This window comes from Lithobates pipiens, unplaced genomic scaffold, assembly GCF_037356315.1.
Source record: "Lithobates pipiens isolate NorthernLeopardFrog02 unplaced genomic scaffold, aLitPip1_a1.2 Scaffold_24, whole genome shotgun sequence".
In the NCBI taxonomy this organism is placed as follows: Eukaryota; Metazoa; Chordata; class Amphibia; order Anura; family Ranidae; genus Lithobates; species Lithobates pipiens.
Window position 1 is genome coordinate 24,436,819 of NW_027507786.1, and position 19,549 is coordinate 24,456,367.

Sequence of the window (19,549 nt, forward strand, 5' to 3'; positions counted from 1 at the left end):
GAGGTGGGGTGGGGTGGGGTGGGGTGGGGTGAGGTGAGGTGGGGTGGGGTGAGGTGGGGTGGGGTGGGGTGGGGTGGGGTGGGGTGGGGTGGGGTGGGGTGGGGTGGGGTGAGGTGGGGTGGGGTGGGGTGGGGTGGGGTGGGGTGGGGTGGGGTGGGGTGAGGTGGGGTGGGGTGGGGTGGGGTGGGGTGGGTGGGGTGGGGTGAGGTGGGGTGGGGTGGGGTGGGGTGAGGTGGGGTGGGGTGGGATGGGGTGGGGTGGGGTGGGGTGGGGTGGGGTGGGGTGGGGTGGGGTGAGGTGGGGTGGGGTGAGGTGGGGTGGGGTGGGGTGGGGTGAGGTGAGGTGAGGTGGGGTGGGGTGGGGTGAGGTGAGGTGAGGTGAGGTGGGGTGGGGTGGGGTGAGGTGGGGTGAGGTGGGGTGGGGTGGGATGAGGTGAGGTGGGGTGGGGTGAGGTGGGGTGAGGTGAGGTGAGGTGGGGTGGGGTGGGTGAGGTGAGGTGAGGTGGGTGGGGTGGGGTGAGGTGGGGTGAGGTGGGGTGGGGTGAGGTGGGGTGAGGTGGGGTGGGTGGGGTGAGGTGGGGTGAGGTGGGGTGGGGTGGGGTGAGGTGGGGTGGGGTTCCTCGGGGACACCCTCCAATGACTTGTAGATGGGTGATCTGGAGGGGGAGGGGGGACATCACCTTTTCACTGGAATCATCCCGACATCTGTGGAGAGAAGGAGGTAAGTCATTGACCGCCATGCCAAGTCCCTCCCCTCCCCCCACGTCACACAACTTACGTCGGACTTTGATGGAAGACGATCTTCTTGGTGCGGATGAGGTTGATGACCTCCTCATGGATGCAGGAACTGAGCGAGTATCCGTTTATCCGAACAAGCTCGTCCCCAATCTGAAGACGAAGGGTTAAAAACTCATCAATAAAAGAGCCAATAGACAGAATTCAGCAGATTGGAGAGTCGCGGTCCGGGGAACGATCGACGTCGCAGTCCGGGGAACGATCGATGTCGCAGTCCGGGGAACGATCGACGTCGCAGTCCGGGGAACGATCGATGTCGCAGTCCGGGGAACGATCGATGTCGCAGTCCGGGGAACGATCGATGTCGCAGTCCGGGGAACGATCGATGTCGCAGTCCGGGGAACGATCGATGTCCGGCTGTGTGTCCTTCATTACACCAAGCACCTGACTGCCTCCTGAATTCTACATTCATTTCTCTCTATATGGAGCCATGGAAGTGGGAATGATGGGAAGAATAACTCCCCCCCCCCCCCGGGGAACCGTCACCCTCCCCCACACAGGAAAACCGACACCAAAACTCTCAGCAAGAGACAATCCTGATCTGATAAAGGAGGAGAATCGGGAATTGGCCTCCTGATAAGATCTGCCTTTATTTGTGATGATGGGAAGATGGCGGCTCTCTATTCACATATAATGAGATCTCTGACAATCCCGCAGTCTGAGCCGCACAAAGGAAATCTCCGGGAGACAAAGACCGCGCCAATTACCCCCGGAGACCATTCTCCACCTCACCGCGTTATTAACACTCCGCCCAACATCCCTTCAGCCAAAAATGACCAACGGCGGGGAGATCAGATTACAGCGTGAGAACTCTCCGGAAGAGCGACCTGTCCAGAAGAACCGTCCACCGGGAGCGCCATCAGTGTCCCCACCAAGACCAACACAGAACCCAACCCGCTACACCAGCGATTCTCAGCCAGGGTTCCTCCAGAGGTTGTAGGGGTTCCTTCACAACCGGCCATTTCTGCCTCTCAGATAACTTCCCACCGACACCATTGACCTTTTAAGCTCTCTGTAAGGAGGTCACTCTTCCCACCGACCACAAGTGTAAGGAGCGTTCCTCCCACCGACCACAAGTGTAAGGAGCGTTCCTCCCACCGACCACAAGTGTAAGGAGCGTTCTTCCCACCGACCACAAGTGTAAGGACCGTTCTTCCCACCGACCACAAGTGTAAGGACCATTCTTCCCACCGACCACAAGTGTAAGGACCATTCTTCCCACCGACCACAAGTGTAAGGACCATTCTTCCCACCGACCACAAGTGTAAGGACCATTCTTCCCACCGACCACAAGTGTAAGGAGCGTTCTTCCCACCGACCACAAGTGTAAGGAGCGTTCCTCCCACCGACCACAAGTGTAAGGAGCGTTCCTCCCACCGACCACAAGTGTAAGGACCGTTCTTCCCACCGACCACAAGTGTAAGGACCATTCTTCCCACCAACCACAAGTGTAAGGACCATTCTTCCCACTGACCACAAGTGTAAGGACCATTCTTCCCACCAACCACAAGTGTAAGGAGCGTTCTTCCCACCGACCACAAGTGTAAGGAGCGTTCCTCCCACCGACCACAAGTGTAAGGAGCGTTCCTCCCACCGACCACAAGTGTAAGGACCATTCTTCCCACCGACCATCACACTAATGTATCATGAGTTGTACATTTCACATTTTTAGCAGAGGTTCCCCGAGACCGGAGAACTATTTCAAGGGTTCCTCTGTGTTGAAAAGGTTGAGAAAGGCTGCTCTACACCAACTGCCAGACCCCATCCACCAACACAAGGGAGACCCCACCCACATCACACAGGGGAGGCCCACCAGACCCAACCCACTGACATCACACAAGGGACACCCACCAGACCCAACCCACCCACATCACACAGGGGAGACCCACCAGACCCAACCCACCCACATCACACAGGGGAGACCCACCAGACCCAACCCACCCACATCACACAAGGGAGACCCACCAGACCTGGACCACAAAACATACAGAGGAGACCCACCAGACCCGACCCAACCCAGGGGAGACTCACCAGCTCTGACCCAACCCACATCAAACTGGGGAGACCCACCAGACCCAACAGACCCGACATCACACAGGGGAGACCCACCAGACCCAACCCACCCACATCACACAGGGGAGGCCCACCAGACCCAACCCACCCACATCACACAGGGGAGACCCACCAGACCTGGACCACAAAACATACAGAGGAGACCCACCAGACCTTACCCACAAACATACAGAGGAGACCCACATCACATCACACAGGCGAGACCCACTGGGCCCAACCCAAACATCATACAGAGGAGACCAACCAGACCCACCAGACCCAACATCACACAGGGGAGACCCCCCAGACCCAACATCACACAGGGGAGACCCACCAGACCCAACATCACACAGGGGAGACCCACCAGACCCAACATCACACAGGGTAGACCCAACAGACCCGACATCACACAGGGGAGACCCACCAGACCCAACCCACCCACATCACACAGGGGAGACCCACCAGACCCAACCCACCCACATCACACAGGGGAGGCCCACCAGACCCAACCCACTGACATCACACAAGGGACACCCACCAGACCTGGACCACAAAACATACAGAGGAGACCCACCAGACCCGACCCAACCCAGGGGAGACTCACCAGCTCTGACCCAACCCACATCAAACTGGGGAGACCCACCAGACCTTACCCACAAACATACAGAGGAGACCCACATCACATCACACAGGCGAGACCCACTGGGCCCAACCCAAACATCATACAGAGGAGACCAACCAGACCCACCAGACCCAACATCACACAGGGGAGACCCACCAGACCCAACATCACACAGGGGAGACCCACCAGACCCAACATCACACAGGGGAGACCCACCAGACCCAACATCACACAGGGTAGACCCAACAGACCCGACATCACACAGGGGAGACCCAACAGACCCAACATCACACAGGGTAGACCCACCAGACCCGACATCACACAGGGGAGACCCACCAGACCCGACATCACACAGGGGAGACCCAACATCACACAGGGGAGACCCAACAGACCCGACATCACACAGGGGAGACCCAACAGACCCGACATCACACAGGGGAGACCCAACAGACCCGACATCACACAGGGGAGACCCAACAGACCCGACATCACACAGGGGAGACCCAACAGACCCGACATCACACAGGGGAGACCCAAAAGACCCGACATCACACAGGGGAGACCCAACAGACCCGACATCACACAGGGGAGACCCAACAGACCCGACATCACACAGGGGAGACCCAACAGACCCGACATCACACAGGGGAGACCCAACAGACCCGACATCACACAGGGGAGACCCAACAGACCCGACACACGGACATCATACAAGATCAACACACCAGACCCAACTCACCGACCTCATACAAGGGAGACCCATCAGACCCAACTTGTGCTCCCAGGAATGATTAGGGACCCCAGCCAATCCCAGGATGATGGAAGGAGTGAAGCGTGTGTCATGTGACCTCACCTGCAGCCCCGCGCTGTCCGCCTGGCCTTCCTTCATTATATGAGAGATAAATAATCCACATCTGAACTCCAGACCCCCCCGAACGCTGAAACCGAGTCCATCAGGATGAGAGCGGTCCAACTTCACCTCCCTCAGCTTCCTGTGAACACAGACCGCAACAAAGATGTGAAGACACCACATCCCCCATCATCTGAAGGGACAACCCCCATCATCCCCCGGAAGGAACCCACAGCCACCAATGTAATCAGGACAATAGCATCTGATTGGGTGGTTTGGGGTTCTGCATTGGTGGAAGTCTCCGGGTTACCTGGATCGTTTTGGCGTTAGCTGGTCGTATTCCACCTGATGCTTTAGCGGGATGAGCGGACGGATGGCATCGAAGAGCAGCAACCGTGACGGTTCATTGATGACCAGCTTCAGATCGCCCACAAACACCGGCAGATCCATCGACCTGGAAAAACCCCCAGATCACATGACCTACTGTGACCATAACCCCACCGCCAGCCCACCCACCCACCACCATCCCCCCAAACCCCTCACCGAGAACACCGCCTGGTGAGGAATATCCATGTATAGATGATCCTCAGCTCTAGGCAGTGAGCCGGAACATATACCCGGCCTCCTTTTATACAATCTCCATATACCCCCCCATCCCCCCATAACAATGGCAGCCTCCAATCTCAGCCGCTGAGGCTGGAAAATTGTTCTTAGTGGTTACCGGTAATCTTAGTCTTTCCACACTGACCACCATCTCATCCGCCTCCCACCCCCTCCTCATCCGCCTCCCTCCCGCGACGGCCGCCCCCCTCCTCCGCCTCCCTCCCGCGACGGCCGCCCCCCCTCCTCCTCCTCCTCATCCGCCTCCCACCCGCGACGGCCGCCCCCCCCCCCTCCTCGTCCGCCTCCCTCCCGCGACGCCCCCCCCCTCCTCCTAGTCCGCCTCCCTCCCGCGACGCCCCCCTCCTCCTCCTAGTCCGCCTCCCTCCCGCGACGCCCCCCTCCTCCTCCTAGTCCGCCTCCCTCCCGCGACGCCCCCCCCTCCTCCTCCTAGTCCGCCTCCCTCCCGCGACGGCCGCCCCTCGTCCGCCTCCCTCCCCCCTCCTCCTCGTCCGCCTCCCTCCCGCGACGGACGTGATAACTTTTGTGAAAACCGATCAATATACACGTATTGGGATACATTTTTTTTGGGGGGTAAATCTTTCGGAGCTAAAAAGGGGTCAAATAGGTTTCCATGTGTCACACAAATGTGGTGAGGTCACTCATCTACCTTTTTGATCGTCGAGCTTTGTGCGTTTTTTGACCCGGAGTTGTCGCATTTTACAGTGTGAGGCGTTTTCTGTGCGTTGTGAACAAAATGTGACTGCAGTCCGATGGTGAGTGGGGGGGGGGGGGGGATATATTTCTGCAGTCAGTTATTTTGTTTTCTCTAGAATGGATTTCAGATGAAAACATTTGCAGTTATCATTCGATCCGCAGAGAGCGAAGAATGAACATCGATCATCCCGCCGTCATTGTGAATAATTGAGAACCCAATTCATGTCACTGAGCCGCCTCAACACAGCGAACAATGAGAGCGCCGGAACCCGAGGAGACCCAACCGCAGAACAAAGCCGGAACCCGAGGAGACCCAACCGCAGAACAAAGCCGGAACCCGAGGAGACCCAACCGCAGAACAAAGCCGGGACCCGAGGAGACCCAACCGCAGAACAAAGCCGGGACCCGAGGAGACCCAACCGCAGAACAAAGCCGGGACCCGAGGAGACCCAACCGCAGAACAAAGCCGGGACCCGAGGAGACCCAACCGCAGAACAAAGCCGGAACCCGAGGAGACCCAACCGCAGAACAAAGCCGGAACCCGAGGAGACCCAACCGCAGAACAAAGCCGGGACCCGAGGAGACCCAACCGCAGAACAAAGCCGGGACCCGAGGAGACCCAACCGCAGAACAAAGCCGGGACCCGAGGAGACCCAACCGCAGAACAAAGCCGGGACCCGAGGAGACCCAAGCGCAGAACAAAGCCGGGACCCGAGGAGACCCAAGCGCAGAACAAAGCCGGGACCCGAGGAGACCCAACCGCAGAACAAAGCCGGGACCCGAGGAGACCCAACCGCAGAACAAAGCCGGGACCCGAGGAGACCCGCAGAACAAAGCCGGAACCCGAGGAGACCCAACCGCAGAACAAACCCGGGACCCGAGGGAGACCCAACCGCAGAACAAAGCCGGGACCCGAGGAGACCCAACCGCAGAACAAAGCCGGACCCGAGGAGACCCAACCGCAGAACAAAGCCGGGACCCGAGGAGACCAACCGCAGAACAAAGCCGGGACCCGAGGAGACCCAACCGCAGAACAAAGCCGGGACCCAGGGGAGACCCAACCGCAGAACAAAGCCGGGACCCGGGGAGACCCAACCGCAGAACAAAGCCGGAACCCGAGGAGACCCAACCGCAGAACAAAACCGGGACCCGGGGAGACCCAACCGCAGAACAAAACCGGGACCCGAGGAGACCCAACCGCAGAACAAAGCCGGGACCCGAGGAGACCCAACCGCAGAACAAAGCCGGGACCCGGGGAGACCCAACCGCAGAACAAAGCCGGAACCCGAGGAGACCCAACCGCAGAACAAAGCCGGGACCCGGGGAGACCCAACCGCAGAACAAAGCCGGGACCCGAGGAGACCCAACCGCAGAACAAAACCGGGACCCGGGGAGACCCAACCGCAGAACAAAACCGGGACCCGAGGAGACCCAAGCGCAGAACAAAGCCGGGACCCGAGGAGACCCAAGCGCAGAACAAAGCCGGGACCCGAGGAGACCCAAGTGCAGAACAAAGCCGGAACCCGGGGGAGACCCCAACCGCAGACCCGACCCGGGGAGACCCAACCGCAGAACAAAGTCGGGACCCGAGGAGACCCAACCGCAGAACAAAGCCGGGACCCGAGGAGACCCAACCGCAGAACAAAGCCGGGACCCGAGGAGACCCAACCGCAGAACAAAGCCGGAACCCGAGGAGACCCAACCGCAGAACAAAGCCGGGACCCGAGGAGACCCAACCGCAGAACAAAGCCGGGACCCGAGGAGACCCAACCGCAGAACAAAGCCGGGACCCGAGGAGACCCAACCGCAGAACAAAGCCGGGACCCCGAGGAGAACAAAGCCGGGACCCCGAGGAGACCCAACCGCAAAACAAAGCCGGGACCCGAGGAGACCCAACCGCAGAACAAAGCCGGAACCCGAGGAGACCCAACCGCAGAACAAAGTCGGGACCCGGGGAGACCCAACCACAGAACAAAGCCGGGACCCGAGGAGACCCAACCGCAGAACAAAGCCGGGACCCGGGGAGACCCAACCGCAGAACAAAGCCGGGACCCGAGGAGACCCAACCGCAGAACAAAGCCGGGACCCGAGGAGACCCAACCGCAGAACAAAGCCGGGACCCGAGGAGACCCAACCGCAGAACAAAGCCGGGACCCGAGGAGACCCAACCGCAGAACAAAGCCGGAACCCGAGGAGACCCAACCGCAGAACAAAGCCGGAACCCGAGGAGACCCAACCGCAGAACAAAACCGGGACCCGGGGAGACCCAACCGCAGAACAAAGCCGGGACCCGGGGAGACCCAACCACAGAACAAAGCCGGGACCCGGGGAGACCCAACCACAGAACAAAGCCGGGACCCGGGGAGACCCAACCACAGAACAAAGCCGGGACCCGGGGAGACCCAACCACAGAACAAAGCCGGGACCCGGGGAGACCCAAACACAGAACAAAGCCGGGACCCGGGGAGACCCAACCACAGACAAAGCCGGGACCCGGGGAGACCCAACCGCAGAACAAAGCCGGGACCCGGGGAGACCCAACCACAGAACAAAGCCGGGACCCGGGGAGACCCAACCGCAGAACAAAACCGGGACCCGGGGAGACCCAACCGCAGAACAAAGCCGGGACCCGGGGAGGGGGGAAGAACTCTCTGTATTGTCTGCAATACCCCAACCCCTGTATACTATATACCCCCCGGAATCCTTCATCTACCCCCAGTCTATATGCACTCCTCTACTCCTCATAGTACTCTTCTATGTCCCAGAATGATACTCACTGGTATGTCCCAGAATGATACTCACTGGTAGTACATGCGGAGCACATCGTACAGATAATCCTTCTCCGCCTCGTTGTCATACATTTCTCCACCTACAAATCAGAGAACAAAGTCATGAGAAATAATAACCAAATCCTACTGAGCGCAACACAAGACCTGAGCCCGCCCCCTGCACAACACAAGACCTGAGCCCGCCCCCTGCACAACACAAGACCCGAGCCCGCCCCCTGCGCAAAACACAAGACCCGCGCCCGCCCCCTGCACAACACAAGACCTGAGCCCGCCCCCTGCGCAAAACACAGACCCGCGCCTGCCCCTGCGCAACACAAGACCCGTGCAACACAAGACCCGCGCCTGCTCCCTGCGCAAAACACAAGACCTGAGCCCGCCCCCTGCGCAAAACACAAGACCCGCGCCTGCCCCTGCGCAACACAAGACCCGTGCAACACAAGACCCGCGCCTGCTCCCTGCGCAAAACACAAGACCTGAGCCCGCCCCCTGCACAACACAAGACCTGAGCCCGCCCCCTGCACAACACAAGACCTGAGCCCGCCCCCTGCACAACACAAGACCCGAGCCCGCCCCCTGCGCAAACACAAGACCCGCGCCCGCCCCCTGCACAACACAAGACCTGAGCCGCCCCCTGCGCAAAACACAAGACCCGCGCCTGCCCCTGCGCAACACAAGACCCGTGCAACACAAGACCCGCGCCTGCTCCCTGCGCAAAACACAAGACCTGAGCCCGCCCCCTGCACAACACAAGACCTGAGCCCGCCCCTGCACAACACAAGACCTGAGCCGCCCCATGCGCAAAACACAAGACCCGCGCCCGCCCCCTGCACAACACAAGACCCGCGCCCGCCCCCTGCACAACACAAGACCTGAGCCCGCCCCCTGCACAACACAAGACCTGAGCCCGCCCCCTGCACAACACAAGACCTGAGCCCGCCCCCTGCACAACACAAGACCCGCGCCCGCCCCCTGCACAACACAAGACCTGAGCCCGCCCCCTGCACAACACAAGACCTGAGCCCGCCCCATGCGCAAAACACAAGACCCGCGCCCGCCCCCTGCACAACACAAGACCCGCGCCCGCCCCCTGCACAACACAAGACCCGCGCCCGCCCCCTGCACAACACAAGACCTGAGCCCGCCCCCTGCGCAAACACAAGACCCGCGCCCGCCCCCTGCACAACACAAGACCTGAGCCCGCCCCCTGCGCAAAACACAAGACCCGCGCCCGCCCCTGCGCAACACAAGACCCGTGCAACACAAGACCCGCGCCTGCTCCCTGCGCAACACAAGACCTGCACCCGCCCCCTGCGCAAAACACAAGACCCGCGCCCTGCGCAAAACACAAGCCCTGCGCAACACAAGACCCGCGCCCGCCCCTGTGCAAAACACAAGACCCGCCCCCTGCGCAAAACACAAGACCCGCCCCCTGCGCAAAACACAAGCCCTGCGCAACACAAGACCCACGCCCGCCCCTGCGCAAAACACAAGCCCTGCGCAACACAAGACCCGCGCCCGCCCCTGCGCAAAACACAAGACCTGCGCAACACAAGACCGCCCGCCCGCCCCCTGCGCAACACAAGACTCGCCCCCTGCATCTGGCAGAATGCAGAACCGGGCACACTCCAGGTGACCAGCAGTACCTGGCGCTGGGTGAGGTGCTGGAAGAAGGTGTTGAGGAATCTTTTGGGCCATTGGTTGATGCCGCACATGCCGGAGATCTGAGGAGACGATGTGCGGAGGAGAAGAGCTGTACTGACTCTGCGGATCACATTACCTGACTCTGCGCTGGGAGGGGAGAGCACACAACGGAGCACTTGCAGCACGCAGAGCGATGTGTGCAGATTTTAGGGAATAATGGAAGGTGGAAGAACTTCCTGCCAACTCTCACCTGCTTCTGCCCTGTAAATATAGACCAACGCATTCCAATCACTTACTATATGGGAGGAGCTGCCTCTTGTAATCACATAACCAGGCTGCTGGTGGAAGAGCATGTAGGAAATGACACTCCTGGGGGCGCTCTGCGCACACTGTACAGAAGGTCTCTCGCTGCCAAGGTCACAAGGGAGGCTCGGTCCAGATAGAGGACGCCCAAGCCATGGGACGGGTCCAGACAGGAGGAGGAGGAGGCCAAGCCATGGGACGGGTCCAGACAGGAGGAGGAGGAGGCCAAGCCATTGGACGGGTCCAGACTGGAGGAGGAGGAGGCCAAGCCATGGGACGGGTCCAGACTGGAGGAGGAGGAGGCCAAGCCATGGGACGGGTCCAGACTGGAGGAGGAGGAGGCCAAGCCATGGGATGGGTCCAGACTGGAGGAGGAGGAGGAGGCCAAGCCATGGGATGGGTCCAGACTGGAGGAGGAGGAGGCCAAGCCATGGGACGGGTCCAGACTGGAGGAGGAGGAGGAGGCCAAGCCATGGGACGGGTCCAGACAGGAGGAGGAGGAGGAGGCCAAGCCATGGGACGGGTCCAGACAGGAGGAGGAGGAGGCCAAGCCATAAGACGGGTCCAGACAGGAGGAGGAGGAGGAGGAGGCCAAGCCATGGGACGGGTCCAGACTGGAGGAGGAGGAGGCCAAGCCATAAGACGGGTCCAGACTGGAGGAGGAGGAGGAGGCCAAGCCATGGGACGGGTCCAGACAGGAGGAGGAGGAGGCCAAGCCATAAGACGGGTCCAGACAGGAGGAGGAGGAGGAGGCCAAGCCATAGGACGGGTCCAGACTGGAGGAGGAGGAGGCCAAGCCATGGGACGGGTCCAGACAGGAGGAGGAGGAGGCCAAGCCATAAGACGGGTCCAGACAGGAGGAGGAGGAGGAGGCCAAGCCATGAGATGGGTCCAGACAGGAGGAGGAGGAGGCCAAGCCATGAGACGGGTCCAGACAGGAGGAGGAGGAGGAAGAGGAGGCCAAGCCATGAGACGGGTCCAGACAGGAGGAGGAGGAGGAAGAGGAGGCCAAGCCATGAGACGGGTCCAGACAGGAGGAGGAGGAGGCCAAGCCATGGGACGGGTCCAGACTGGAGGAGGAGGCCAAGCCATGGGACGGGTCCAGACTGGAGGAGGAGGCCAAGCCATGGGACGGGTCCAGAGTGGAGGAGGAGGCCAAGCCATGGGACGGGTCCAGACTGGAGGAGGAGGCCAAGCCATGGGACGGGTCCAGACTGGAGGAGGAGGCCAAGCCATGGGACGGGTCCAGACTGGAGGAGGAGGCCAAGCCATGGGACGGGTCCAGACTGGAGGAGGAGGCCAAGCCATGGGACGGGTCCAGACTGGAGGAGGAGGCCAAGCCATGGGACGGGTCCAGACTGGAGGAGGAGGCCAAGCCATGGGACGGGTCCAGACTGGAGGAGGAGGCCAAGCCATGGGACGGGTCCAGACTGGAGGAGGAGGCCAAGCCATGGGACGGGTCCAGACTGGAGGAGGAGGCCAAGCCATGGGACGGGTCCAGACTGGAGGAGGAGGCCAAGCCATGGGACGGGTCCAGACTGGAGGAGGAGGCCAAGCCATGGGACGGGTCCAGACTGGAGGAGGAGGCCAAGCCATGGGACGGGTCCAGACTGGAGGAGGAGGGAGGGCCAAGCCATGGGACGGGTCCAGACTGGAGGAGGAGGCCAAGCCATGGGACGGGTCCAGACTGGAGGAGGAGGCCAAGCCATGGGACGGGTCCAGACTGGAGGAGGAGGCCAAGCCATGGGACGGGTCCAGACTGGAGGAGGAGGCCAAGCCATGGGACGGGTCAGACTGGAGGAGGAGGCCAAGCCATGGGACGGGTCCAGACTGGAGGAGGAGGTCAAGCCATGGGACGGGTCCAGACTGGAGGAAGGCCAAGCCATGGGACGGGTCCAGACTGGAGGAGGAGGCCAAGCCATGGGACGGGTCCAGACTGGAGGAGGAGGAGGCCAAGCCATGGGACGGGTCCAGATAGACTAACAATGACAAATTACATTTCCTACTCAGACCAATCCATATGGCTTTCCCAGGAACCTTGTTGGGGCCCCACCAGGCAGAATGAAATATCACATGATTTTTGGGAATGTCTACCAAGCTTTGAGTCCATCACCCCAACCTGAGAATATCACAGTGGAGGGCAGATGAAGAGGGACATAAAATGAATGAAATAAATCCCACAGATCCTAAGAAACAGAATACGGGGCCACACAGAGGAGCAGAGACAGGTGAGAAGGTCATTCACCCCCCAATGTGGCCTCCTGAGCGGGAAGATCGGGCCAAAAATCCACCACAAAACCACTGTCCAGACCATCGGTGGAGTGGGAAGCAATCTGACCGGTGAGAACTTTGATGGGCCCCAATGCTAAAGGTTACCAAGGGCCCCAAATACAAGAGAGTCAGCACTAGAACTCTTGGGAAAAGGGGGTGCAAGGTATATAGGGGGTGCACTCAAGGAAAGGGATGAAGGGGGTGCAGGGCATGTAGGGCAGTATTGTGCCCCTGTTACCCTTCTACGGGTAAGTTGAAGCGGTAATAAAGCCTCATCCGGAGGTCACATATCACCAATCATTAGATGGGGCGGCTGCATCCCCCACCCCCCAATCTTGCTGGTAACACCCCTCCTATATTAGAGCTCCTCCCACTCTGGAGGAAGGAGCACCTTTGGACAGCACTATTCTCAGTCTGGGTGGGGGTGGGGGTGATGTTAGTGTATCTAGATCTGCTAGTCTAACAGATTGAAGCCAAACTCCGCCTCACACGTTATAATCCGTTCCGGGAAGTTTTCTTCCCTTTGGGATAAAGATTTTCCATCAATAAAAGCTGATCGTTGTAAGCACCCCTGTCAGTGGCTCATCTCATAACTCTAACTGATACACCTGCAGGGCAGCTTCTGTTGAAAAACAACAAAGTTTACTGGCCGGATCACCAGATAAAAATAAGAAAAGGAATGCGGACGTCACATCCCGGGATTAGTGATCTGTAATGTAGGAAATGTCACATTTTATGGCTTTAGGGGAAAAAATGAGGAAAGCCAATCAGGAGCTGCAGAGGGACAGACCACACCCACTTTCCACACTGAAATATGGAGAGGGGGGGGGGGGGGGGGGGAGACATGTCAGCAATTCCTTCTTATGTGACCGACTCCGATCATCGCCCTCCAACCGAACGACCCGACATTCCGCACTTGTCCCCAATAAACCAATCCCAGGAGATAAGAGCCACACCCACCCCCTCCCCCGACACCACCCGCCAACATGGCCGACCTCTCTATTCCATAGTCTGAATCAGACATGTGATCTCCCCCCTCCCCCAACATGTGATCTCCCCCATGTGACCCCCCCGCCCCAACATGTGATCTCCCCTCCCCCCACCATGTGATCTCCCCCAACATGTGACCCCCTGCCCCAACATGTGACCCCCGCCCCAACATGTGATCTTTCCCCTCCCCCAACATGTGATCTCCCCATGTGACCCCCCCGCCCCAACATGTGATCTCCCCCATGTGACCCCCCCGCCCCAACATGTGATCTCCCCTCCCCCCACCATGTGATCTCCCCTCCCCCCACCATGTGATCTCCCCCAACATGTGATCTCCCCCCTGCCCCAACATGTGATCTCCCCCAACATGTGACCCCCGCCTCAACATGTGATCTCCCCCCTCCCCCCTACATGTACCCCCCCGCCCCCAACATGTGCATGTGACCCCCCGCCTCAACATGTGATCTCCCCCCTCCCCCCTACATGTGACCCCCCCCCCCCGCCCCAACATGTGATCTCCCCCCTCCCCCCTACATGTGACCCCCCCCGCCCCAACATGTGATCTCCCCCCTCCCCCCCAACATGTGACCCCCGCCCAACATGTGATCTTCCCCCTCCCCCAACATGTGATCTCCCCATGTGACCCCCCGCCCCAACATGTGATCTCCCCCTCCCCCACCATGTGATCTCCCCCAACATGTGATCTCCCCCCTGCCCCAACATGTGATCTCCCCCAACATGTGACCCCCCCGCCTCAACATGTGATCTCCCCCCTCCCCCCTACATGTGACCCCCCCCGCCCCAACATGTGATCTCCCCCCCGCCCCAACATGTGATCTCCCCCCTCCCCCCCAACATGTGACCCCCCCCCGCCCCAACATGTGATCTCCCCCCTCCCCCCCAACATGTGACCCCCGCCCCAACATGTGATCTTCCCCCTCCCCCAACATGTGATCTCCCCATGTGACCCCCCGCCCCAACATGTGATCTCCCCCTCCCCCCACCATGTGATCTCCCCCAACATGTGATCTCCCCCAACATGTGACCCCCCCGCCTTAACATGTGATCTCCCCCCTCCCCCTACATGTGACCCCTCCCCCAACATGTGACCCCCGCCCCAACATGTGATCTCCTCCCTCCCCCACCATGTGACCCCCCCCCCCCCGCCCCAACATGTGATCTCCCCCCTCCCCCCCATCATGTGACCCCCCGCCCCAACATCTGATCTCTCCCTCCCCCCAACATCTGATCTCCCCCTCCCCCCACCATGTGACCCCCCGCCCCACCATGTGATCTCCCCCCTGCCCCAACATGTGACCCCCCCACCCTAACATTTGATCTCCCCCCTCCCCCAACATGTGATCTCCCCCACCATGTGACCCCCCCCGCCCCAACATGTGATCTCCCCCCTCCCCCCCATCATGTGACCCCCGCCCCAACATCTGATCTCCCCCTCCCCCATCATGTGACCCCCGCCCCAACATCTGATCTCCCCCTCCCCCCATCATGTGACCCCCGCCCCAACATCTGATCTCCCCCTCCCCCCACCATGTGACCCCCCGCCCCACCATGTGATCTCCCCCCTGCCCCAACATGTGACCCCCCCACCCTAACATTTGATCTCCCCCCTCCCCCAACATGTGATCTCCCCCACCATGTGACCCCCCCCGCCCCAACATGTGATCTCCCCCCTCCCCCCCATCATGTGACCCCCGCCCCAACATCTGATCTCCCCCTCCCCCATCATGTGACCCCCGCCCCAACATCTGATCTCCCCCTCCCCCCATCATGTGACCCCCGCCCCAACATCTGATCTCCCCCTCCCCCCACCATGTGACCCCCCGCCCCACCATGTGATCTCCCCCCTGCCCCAACATGTGACCCCCCCACCCTAACATGTGATCTCCCCCCTCCCCCAACATGTGATCTCCCCCAAACATGTGACCCCCCGCCCCAACATGTGATCTCCCCCCTCCCCCAACATGTGATCAAAAACTGATTTCTCCAGTCACACCAAACACAGAGTTCCCCTTTATATCATTCCAGTAGAAGGAGGAGTGAGGGGGGAGGGAAGTCTTTGATTGGCTGCTGATTTTGTAACAAAGAAACGATCGTCTGTAATTTTATTGGTCGGTTTATTATAACAGAGAGAAAAACAACAAAAATATCCAGAAAAATGCATTTCATAAAAGTTATAAATAGATTTGAGTTTTAATGAGTAGAATAAGTATGTGAACCCTTCACAGAACATGACTTAGTAGTTGGTGGAGAAACCCTTGTTGGCGATCATAGAGGTCAGACGTTTCTTGGAGTTGGCCTCCAGGTTCGCACATCTCAGGAGGGATTTTCTCCTCTTTGCAGATCCTCTCCAAGTCATTGAGGTTTCCAGGATGACGTTTGGTGACTCCAACCTTCAGCTCCCTCCACATCATTTCTATAGGATTAAGGTCTGGAGACCGGCTAGGCCACTTCAGAACCTCAATGTGCTTCTTCTTGAGCCTCTTCTTTGTTACCTTGGCGGTATGTTTTGGGTCATTGTGCTGGAAGACCCGTCCATGACCCATCTTCAGTGCCCCGGCTGAGGGAAGGAGGTTCTCACCCAGGATATGGTCCCTGATCAGAAATACCCCCAAAGTGTAATATTCCTCCTCCCACCGACCGCCTCCTCCTCCCACCGACCGTCTCCTCCCACCGACCGCCTCCTCCTCCCACCGACCGCCTCCTCCTCCCACCGACCGCCTCCTCCTCCCACCGACAGTCTCCTCCTCTCACCGACAGTCTCCTCCTCCTCCCACCGACAGTCTCCTCCTCCTCCCACCGTCCGCCTCCTCCTCCCACCGACCGTCTCCTCCCACCGACCGTCTCCTCCTCCCACCGACCGCCTCCTCCCACCGACCGCCTCCTCCTCCCACCGACAGTCTCCTCCTCCCACCGACCGCCTCCTCCCACCGACAGTCTCCTCCTCCCACCGACAGTCTCCTCCTCCCACCGACCGCCTCCTCCTCCCACCGACAGTCTCCTCCTCCTCCCACCGACAGTCTCCTCCTCCTCCCACCGACAGTCTCCTCCTCCTCCCACCGACCGCCTCCTCCTCCTCCCACCGACCGCCTCCTCCTCCTCCCACCGACCGCCTCCTCCTCCCACCACCGACCGCCTCCTCCTCCCACCACCGACCGCCTCCTCCTCCCACCACCGACAGTCTCCTCCTCCCACCACCGACAGTCTCCTCCTCCTCCCACCGACAGTCTCCTCCTCCCACCAGTCTCCTCCTCCTCCCACCGACCGCCTCCTCCTCCCACCACCGACAGTCTCCTCCTCCCACCACCGACAGTCTCCTCCTCCTCCCACCTACAGTCTCCTCCTCCTCCCACCTACAGTCTCCTCCTCCTCCCACCTACAGTCTCCTCCTCCCACCGACAGTCTCCTCCTCCTCCCACCTACAGTCTCCTCCTCCCACCGACCGCCTCCTCCTCCCACCGACCGCCTCCTCCCCCCACCGACCGCCTCCTCCCCCCACCGACAGCCTCCTCCCCCCACCGACAGTCTCCTCCCCCCACCTACAGCCTCCTCCCCCCACCGACAGCCTCCTCCCCCCACCGACAGCCTCCTCCCCCCACCGACAGCCTCCTCCCCCCACCGACAGCCTCCTCCCCCCACCTACAGCCTCCTCCCCCCACCGACAGCCTCCTCCCCCCACCGACAGTCTCCTCCTCCCTCCGACAGCCTCCTCCTCCCACCGACAGCCTCCTCCCCCCACCGACAGTCTCCTCCTCCCACCGATCTGATCGGCGATGGTCTTGTAGCCCATTCCAGCCTTGTGCAGATCTACAATCCCCTCCCCCACATCCTCCGACACATCGATGATCTCCACGGCGATGAGATCGCAATCTGATCGATTGATTCTGTGGACAGAAGTCCCCGGTACAGGAAACAAGCTGAGATTAGGAGCACTCCCTATATATATATATATATATATCTCAGCTCGTCACCCGGGAGACGATCGATCGGGGTTCACATACTTATTTCCCTCACCCAATACAAATCGATTTATAACTTTTATGAAATGTGTTCCAATAAATTACAGATCGATCGTTTCCTTATCAGTCAAACCCTCCCCCTCCCCCTCCATAGATATACTGTATATATGTCTGATCACCGAGCCCCGCCCCCTCCCCCCATACAATAATAATCAGGGGTCCCCGGTCATCCCCCCTCCCCCACCATCACCCGCATCACATCCCCTCCCCCTCTCGGGTCACCTTATGCCGGAACTCTCGGGCGATCTTTCTCTCCATGGCTCGGATCGAACACTGACCGGGAGGGGAGGAGCCTCTACCTTCTTCTACCTCCTCCCATTGGATGTATCGGGAAGAAGGCCGCCCTGTGATTGGCTGAAACTGAACTCTGCTCCCCGTCCGGCATTTTTTATTAATAACCCCGCCCACCACCTGCACTCTGACCCGCCCACTACAGCTCTCTACCCCGCCCACCACCTGCACTCTGACCCGCCCACCACCTGCTCTCTACCCCGCCCACCACCTGTCCTCTGACCCGCCCACCACCCGCTCTCCGAATTGCTACTACCGCGTTCTACCCGCCCACAATGTGTCCTCTGACCCGCCCACTATCGCTCTCTACCCCGCCCACCACAGATTCACCTGTAATCTCCATACAGAGACGTCATCATCCGCCGGAGACAAAGGGAGGGGACAGTCTGTATGACTCCTCCCCTTTTATTCTATGTCATCATTACATCACAACTTCTCTCCTCCAATCACATAGTACACCGATCTCCTCCAATCACATTGTACACCGATCTCCTCCGATCTCCTCCATTCACATTGTACACCGATCTCCTCCAATCACATTGTACATCGATCTCCTCCGATCTCCTCCATTCACATTGTACACCGATCTCCTCCAATCACATTGTACACCGATCTCCTCCGATCTCCTCCATTCACATTGTACACCGATCTCCTCCAATCACATTGTACACCGATCTCCTCCGATCTCCTCCATTCACATTGTACACCGATCTCCTCCAATCACATTGTACATCGATCTCCTCCGATCACATTCTACACCGATCTCCTCCGATCTCCTCCGATCTCCTCCGATCTCCTCCAATCACATTGTACACCGATCTCCTCCGATCTCCTCCGATCTCCTCCAATCACATTGTACATCGATCTCCTCCGATCTCCTCCAATCACATTGTACACCGATCTCCTCCGATCTCCTCCGATCTCCTCCAATCACATTGTACACCGATCTCCTCCGATCTCCTCCGATCTCCTCCGATCTCCTCCATTCACATTGTACACCGATCTCCTCCGATCTCCTCCAATCACATTGTACACCGATCTCCTCTGATCTCCTCCGATCTCCTCCGATCTCCTCCAATCACATTGTACACCGATCTCCTCCGATCTCCTCCGATCTCCTCCAATCACATTGTACACCGATCTCCTCCAATCTCCTCCAATCACATTCTACACCGATCTCCTCCAATCACATTGTACATCGATCTCTTCCGATCTCCTCCGATCACATTCTACACCGATCTCCTCCAATCTCCTCCAATCACATTGTACATCGATCTCCTCCAATCACATTGTACACCGATCTCCTCCAATCACATTGTACATCGATCTCCTCCGATCTCCTCCAGTCTCCTCCGATCTCCTCCAATCACATTGTACATCGATCTCCTCCGGTCTCCTCCAATCTCCTCCAATCACATTGTACACCGATCTCCTCCAGTCTCCTCTGATCTCCACCAATCACATTGTACATCGATCTCCTCCAATGTCCACCGATCTCCTCCAATCACATTGGACATCGATCTCCTCCGATCTCCTCCGATCTCCTCCGATCACATTGTACACCGATCTCCTCCGATCTCCTCCGATCTCCT

The 19,549-nt window shown here is 59.5% G+C and overlaps 1 protein-coding gene across 1 annotated transcript in view; it reads right to left on the reverse strand.

Moving 5' to 3' along the window:
- USH1C (USH1 protein network component harmonin) overlaps positions 1 to 18,037 on the reverse strand; it is a 54,765-nt gene extending 36,728 nt beyond the window's left edge. Inside the window, 7 exon segments of the mRNA XM_077453713.1 lie at positions 680 to 704; positions 778 to 793; positions 795 to 887; positions 4,322 to 4,460; positions 4,629 to 4,772; positions 8,438 to 8,504; positions 17,889 to 18,037. Of these exon segments, the coding sequence (XP_077309839.1) occupies positions 680 to 704; positions 778 to 793; positions 795 to 887; positions 4,322 to 4,460; positions 4,629 to 4,772; positions 8,438 to 8,496 (476 nt within the window). The 5' untranslated portion in view covers positions 8,497 to 8,504; positions 17,889 to 18,037.
- Between the last annotated feature and the right edge of the window lie 1,512 nt (positions 18,038 to 19,549).